General features: G+C 38.2%; 1 protein-coding gene across 1 annotated transcript in view; it reads right to left on the reverse strand.

Annotated features, from left to right (window-relative positions):
* The window catches only part of LOC138025460 (short-chain collagen C4-like), a 4,317-nt gene extending 469 nt beyond the window's left edge, over positions 1–3,848 (reverse strand). Inside the window, exons 1-5 of the mRNA XM_068872666.1 lie at positions 3,700–3,848; positions 2,239–2,315; positions 1,827–1,943; positions 477–683; positions 1–111 (exon numbers count right to left, since the gene is read on the reverse strand). The exon at positions 1–111 is cut by the window's left edge and continues 469 nt beyond it. Of these exons, the coding sequence (XP_068728767.1) occupies positions 1–111; positions 477–683; positions 1,827–1,943; positions 2,239–2,315; positions 3,700–3,848 (661 nt within the window). The remainder of the gene's footprint in view (positions 112–476; positions 684–1,826; positions 1,944–2,238; positions 2,316–3,699) is intronic.
* Positions 3,849–7,360: the final 3,512 nt, after the last annotated feature.

A 7,360-nucleotide genomic window follows, 5' to 3' on the forward strand; every position in this document is an offset into this window, starting at 1 on the left:
ATCCTGCATACTGATGACCATCTTTGTACTTGTCGTACTTTGGATTGTGAGGAAGACAAAGGTAGTTGGCTCCACCACCTTGATGGAGGTGGTTTTCACCCCCAATTATCCCTGAAACATGAAAGGGATATGTAAAACGCACTCAGCTTGCTTGGAGGTCAAAAAACAGCTCTCATTCCCTAATAAATTACATCTCGAAAAGAATTCATCAGGGATTTTTAGCCTTATTTGCCATTCTATGTTTTCCCTCAGTCTTTATTTTAGCGAGATCAGTATTTTCGCTTGAGTAATATTTTACTATTCCTTTATAACGTTTTCTGCTCTCATGACAACTCCTGTGATCACCAAGAAAGGAAAAAAAAGCAGAATTCTCTCACAACCACCCAAACCTGAAGAAAACGAAATGTGAATGTTAGTTGAGAGGTATTACGAAATGTTAGGAAACGTTGAATTAAATTGTTTTAGGAACTTTATACCTTTATAGACGATCTGAGCACCACTTGGACATGTGGTCCTTCCCCATCGAATGTACTTCACACCCGACTTTGCAGTCCCGTTTTGTCCTTTTTCTCCTTTGGCGCCTTGAGGTCCCTGGGCTCCAGTCTTACCTATAGGTCCTTGTTGTCCTTTAGGACCAGGAGGGCCTGGTAAGGGCTTGTTTGTGCCAGGCTTTCCTGGTTCCCCTGTGAGGAAAGAGGACAGAGCGGGTGCACTATTATTTGCTGTGTGCTGATGGAAAAAGTTCAGAGTGGTGTGTTTTCCACTGTCACATTGACTTGCTTTTCTTATTCAGCTTATTCAAACAAATTGAAAAGAAAGACAGGGAAAGATGCCTTACTCGGTGTGATTCACGAAACTATATTTAATTTTCCCTTTTAAAAAGAGTGTATTTGTTTGTTTTTTTCTTTTTTTGAGTGGGTTAGCTCATCTGAAAAATCTTTAACAATTTACTGTCATTCATTTATTGTTTAACAAGTTATCTAGAACTTCTCTTTTAGAAAAAAAAAAACCAGGATAAATGTGATGCGGCAAACCTTCATCTGGCAGGGTCTAATGTTAAGGATAAAGGATGGGAAATTGAAACACGATATTTTTTTTCTTATTTGGAGGAGCAACGTCACTAGGCGTTTCAAACAAGTTTCAGAAAAATGCATTAATTTCCAGCACACGCATTATTATGTTGCTGCAATGATCAACGAAATGCCGCATGTTCATGTTTTGCATCCTTTAATCTAAATATTAGACCCTTAGCGGATGATGAAGTTTTCGCATGGGAAGTCACGTATTTATAATGTATTTTTGAAAATGGTGCGATGGCAAAGGTTTTTAAAACACTTCTTATTTAGCGTCTGGTTTAATTAAATAATCCTCTGTTTGGACAAGTTTTAGATTTCCTTTTGATCTCTATAAGGGGCTCTCCCATGCTATACAATTTCAAAAGCCCTAAACTGTGGTGGAGACCAAAATGGATGATATTTCCTTTCTTCACTGCAGACTCTGTTGGTCCAATAAGACTAATTTTCTCTTTTCAGTAATAACGGAAAGGTTTAAAGTCTATTTGAACAGACATTAAATGGGGCTAACTCCTGTGTCTCACAAACGGCCTCAAATTTTGATGTAAACGCCTCTTTCTCCTAAATAATTAAATTTCCTATATAATTTCCAGGAGAATTTAAGCATCAGACAAGAAATATAGTAATGGGTGTCTTCTTCACAGTAAAGCTGTTTCACCAGACGACAGCGAAATCTATGACAGCTCTATGAATCAAAGTTAAGTCAGTTATAATATATTTCCACGTGGTCTCTGAGTGTAAAGTTTCGTTTACCTTTGGGGCCTGTTTTTCCATCCGAACCAGGGTTACCAGCCAATCCTGGTGTCCCTGGTGGACCAGGGGGTCCAGGAGGTCCCATCTTTTCCTTTCCACTGTTTTGGATATTCTTTCCTTTGAGAATGAAAATGGTACAAAAGCATTCAGTGTCTTAGAGTTCACCAATCGGTAATTCCTTAAAAATTGTTGTTGGCAGTAATCTTAACCTTGAACTACTTTCCTTACAAACATAACCTAAGGAAAATAATATCTTTATGCCAGAATTTTGTTGCGCTCAAGTACTGGCATGAACATTACAAATCAGAGGAGAGTTTATTTTCTGTTTTGTCTTTAATTAAATAAAAAACTGAGAAATAACTGATCTTTTGAATATCATTATCTTATAATCATGGGTGGCTTTGATACCAACCCAATAGGTAGGCTGTAAGTGAGGAGTAAGAATCGCCACTTGATCCCAGAGGAGGCGACCGCATCAGTGCATCAAGCCTACAAAAAAATATATATTGAAGTGTTGATATTCATCTGAATTGTTGATTGTTATCAGATGGTCAAGTCTGAGTGATCAAGCTCAAACAGGTAAAGGCATAATTATATTTTAGGGAAAGAACATATAACTGAACAACTGTCCGTGTTGAGTTAAAGGAAATTTATTACCTAGAGGAATAAATGATTTTATGCACCTGGCAATGCTGGTTAATTTTTTACTGACTAGGATCAGTTTACATACGGGACTCTAATTTAGGACATACATAAGTGGCATAGGACAAGTTCAGTCCTCTTTTTCTTCAGCTCCAGCTTTTTCTTCCCGCCCTGTTTCCCTTCCCCAATAGGTAGCTTCATTTAAGGATCTCTTAGCGGCAGGGGGATTGCCCTCACCTTTGCTGGAAATAAATTAGGGTTTCAGATTTCATTTAATTTGGTTTAGTTGTTATGAAATAAACGGCCATGAAGGTGGCCAAATATGGCAAATCATGGTCTCAATTTTTATAGCTAACTTCAGCAAACAGAGCTCAGCCAAAGCAATGTGTTCTAGAATGGTTAGGTTAAGCGAGCCAGAGGCATAAATGTTAATGAGTTTTACAGAGATGATGCAAACGTTTGATTGCGTACTAGATCTATCTGAATGGAACTAGCCCTGCAGACTTGTGGAAGTTTTCTGGTGGTTTGATTTCATTTATTTGATTTGATTTGATTTTATTTTCGTTTGCGCTGACATTTTACATGATATCCTGCATGGAGTGGCGTAATTGATATGGCTCTTTCCTTCGAGGCTTTTATTGATTTTATTTTTCCAAAGCGTTTACATTGCCCCATCGTTTTGATAAATACCTCCAAGCGGAGCATTTTCTAAACAACAAGTTTAATTTTGCGAGGAAATCACTTAATTGATATAATCAATTTAATTTTAGCGAACTAAATTTTCTCTTTCTGCGCAAAAATCGACAGACATATTCACTTCTACTGAACATTTCACACACACGCACGAAATTGAAAATGCAGCAATATTTCCCTTAGAGTTAAATTAACTGGCAACATTTTAATACTGCTAGCTAGAAACAAGAATAATTAAGAGATACCAAGTTTCTGAAGGAAGTTTCGAGCTGAAATTTTATTTCTGAAAATTACTGATTGAAGTGTAAACAAACTCCTAACGCATGAAGCCCAATTGTATAGGAATGTTTTCAGTGGCCAGGAGACTCGACGAAGCACTTTTTGGCATCATGGTTCTTATTTCGCGAAAATACACCATTGGAAACAATGAACAAATCAAGAAAAAATTGAAAAGATTACTCAGTCTCGACCGGAGAGATGACAATACGTTATATTTGAGATTGGGAGGATAAGCAGCTATAAATTATCGAGGACAAACCTCTCTTCAACGGTTTTCACTCGTTTTTCAAAGTCTTGCGTGTTTTCAGTGGTGTTTTTCTTAATTCCTCTGCGTTCGCGAAACAGCATCGACTCAGTCTTTTGTCCAGTTGCATGGACATCGTGATTTTTTGAGCGCTGATGATCCATGGCTGAGATGTGGACCAAAATGGTAAAGCACATCATTAACACAACAAGGAAACGCAAGCCACCACAAGGGGTTTTCACTCGCGGGTACTTCATATCTGACGAAATAGTCTTTTTTGAATCACTGCCTTCAGTGCAAGTAGAGTATCAAGTTGGAGAAACGAAATAAATACACCTTTGACGAACCACAATAAATATGTTTTATTGATTGTGCAGAGAACTTCACGAAGATACATGCTTGAACTTTTTCGCGTTTACAACTGAGATGCCCTCGAGCAAAGAGCCACGCGTGTAAATGTCAATAAATCAGTCAACGGGAAGGAAAATTATTAATTGCACTTCTTGTACACATTCGATCTTCTTCCGAGTGGAATAAAAATATTCTCGCGAATAACAAACCATAAGCGATAGCTAACTTGATTAAGAAGTCAACGAAAATAAGCTTTGCCTTAGTACTGCAGGGCAGAACTATTCCCTAAGAACAGTTGGACACATTTTGCACATAATATTTCTGGGCTGATGATAAGTGGTTTCAAAGTGACTTTCAGTTCGGTTGGCTTCCTGAAAGAGTAGCAAACATTTATAAAACCTACCAGCGGAAAATCACAGTGCTTCATTTGCGACTGTTTTTATACCATAGTTTTGGAACGTCGCCCTGACAACGACATGAAGCGAGCAAATTTGAATCAGAGGTTATGTGAAGATCGCGATCACCTGACAATAAATTTCGATTGTTGATGTAGGAAAGTGTAAAAACAACACTCTACATCTTAATTATTAGACCTTTTCGGCTTGTAAGTTTTGTTTTCCCAATACAGATCATGTGATAATACTCAGGAGGTTTGGTCTTTTGTTTTGTTTATTAATGACGAGGGCATGCAAGCATGAATATGCCTGCATGCACTCTTTTTAATGAACAAAACAAAGGACCAAGTCTCCGGAGTATTATCACATGATCTGTATTGGGAAAACAAAATGTACAAGCCGAAAAGGTCTATTGACGATGGTCTGTGCAACAGAGAGCGCCGATTTTACGCATACATTGTTGACATATTACAGTTCTTAGAGCGGCGTTTTTACCGCTAAGACGACGTAGTCATTTTTGTCTTTAATTTTCTCTTGAAAAAAAGAATACAGAAAAGTAACACATTACATTTTCGGCTATTTATTAAAATGTCTCCGCTTCCCTAAGGTCTTTCTGTAAACCAAGTAAATTCAGTGTTAGGAAATGCGCTGATTGGTGAAATAGAAACAATCAGTTGGTGAAGAAATAGAAAGTTTTCGCACGCCAAATAAAGTTTAGTCTTAATAAGGCGATTAAAATAGGAATATTGAAAAAATTAAAATACGTCTTTATCCTTTACCTTAAAGGGTTGTCTGAATAAGATGGAATGTACGCAAACATGTCGTTTAACCTCGATAATGAAGCCAGTGATATGTTGTAGTTTAATGATGTATTTGTCTCATTTGTCGATAACATAGAGCTTTGGAAAGGACGATGGAACGGCAACGGCAACGAAGACGCGTCCAAAACTCGGTTTTAATGCGGCAAAAAGGCGTGCTGTACTTGCCGCATATCAGTTCAATGCATTTTTTTTCTTTTCTGCACTCTGGATAACAAGAAAGTAAACCAGATGGTTTTCGGAAACGACGAAGGCCAGGGCAACGAGTACGCAACACAACAATAATATAATTAGTTAAAAGAGAAAAAAAATGGTACGGCACTTGTTTCATTATCACATATTTCTGCCAGTACTTTGCGACATAAAATCACCAAATTAGAGGTTTTGACAATACCGCGAAGAAACAAATGTTATCCTTTCATTCTCTATTGTTACCCAGAAACCGTTCGTTTACAATTGAGTTTTCGGATACTTCGCCTCATGACATGAATGACACAGAATAATCGAAAGACTTATGAAAGTCCAAAGTTATATTCTAAGGTGACGTTGTTGTAGATCTTAGTAGGGGGCTTTAGAAACGATGACGGCTACAGCAACGAAAGCGCCAAAAAGCAGTGATTGTGCTGCACGTGAGGCACGCATTTTTGAACATTTCTCTCCCGCACTCGTCAAAACTACTACGTGAAATGACAGGCCAAATTTAAGGTGTTGACGACAACGTGGACAAACTACAGTGAATCTTTTAGTCGCACTCTTTACTTCAAATCCGTCCGTACCAATCCAGTTACAGGACACTTTGACCATATTGTATAATATAAACAAGATGGAATAATCATAAAATACTTAGAACAGCTCAAAGGTATATTTTGAAGTAACGTTTTCGTCGCCTTAGCCGTCGTAGTTCCTTTTAACTCCCCTTTTTAGTCCGTAATAAAGTAAAGTCAGTAAAATAGGAATAAATGTAACCACATTCAATCGATGAAGGTTTGTCGCCAACATGAGCATACCGCAAGCAATCCTTCATTCTCCATATTTACTTAAATAACGAATTCTTCCAATACAATACACTTGTAGCATTTAGCGTCAGGAAATGTTGATTAGTTTTTCAAAACTGCGTACCAATATAAAAATTTATTACGTTTCATTTAAGTCATTAACGGTTACAGAAACAGATTGTGTGGAGTTCTTTTTCCCCTTCTCTTAACTTTGTAGTCAAGTTTTGCATGCGAAATGTGGCCCTTGAGTGTAGGCTCCAAGATCAAGTGGGTGGCCCCTCTCGTTTATGGTGTGTGATTTGAGGTTTGGAGAATAAAAAACACTTGAACTCTGAAACAGGAAATGGTACATTTTGTAATATGAAAGGGCTTTATCACCTTTATTGTAACAAGGTTAAAAGCAGCAAAATATGCCGGGAGTTGAAGACATAATTGGAATGCGTGAAGAAGAATCATGATTACCAAGTTAAATACAGGAATATGAAATTAACAAGTCACTGTTGCATCGGCTTTATTCGTCGAGTTTGTGACTGAAATGAACGTAAACGTTTAGAACTGCTGGGTCAACTGGCTTCAAACGTTTCACCGAAAAAAGACTCGTTGGAACGGGTGATTTCGAGCATTATAAACATTCTTCGCCGTTGACAAAGTACACAACAGAGAGCTCGACATGAAGATCATGACCAAATGTCGTCACGATGATAACGGACGATCTCAGCTTAAGTCGACACTTTGTTGAGTGAAAACGAACTACAAGCATTTCGATATTGACCACCGACGTTAACAGCAACTCAGTGGGTTAAAAGAATTTCTTTGATTGTAATGCGGCAAAACAACGTCAACGGCTGTCCTCACGCGAAAGCGACGTGACAAAAGAGGAGTGCCCACGACGAAACAACGACGGCTACGATTACGACAACGCCAAAAAGCAGTGATATCATTGGTTAAGGAAGTTCGCGCCCATTGCTACTGCGTATCCTTACAGCGCACACAAATCCACATGCCACGTCATGCATCGAGCGCGCGCGCTAAGTACTAAAATGAACAATGATAGGGTAGATGGCCATTGCTATAGCTTTGCTTGGATTTAGCGATCTTGGATGTTCGGTGACCCCTA

This window comes from Montipora capricornis, chromosome 12 (assembly GCF_036669925.1).
Source record: "Montipora capricornis isolate CH-2021 chromosome 12, ASM3666992v2, whole genome shotgun sequence".
NCBI lineage: Eukaryota > Metazoa > Cnidaria > Anthozoa > Scleractinia > Acroporidae > Montipora > Montipora capricornis.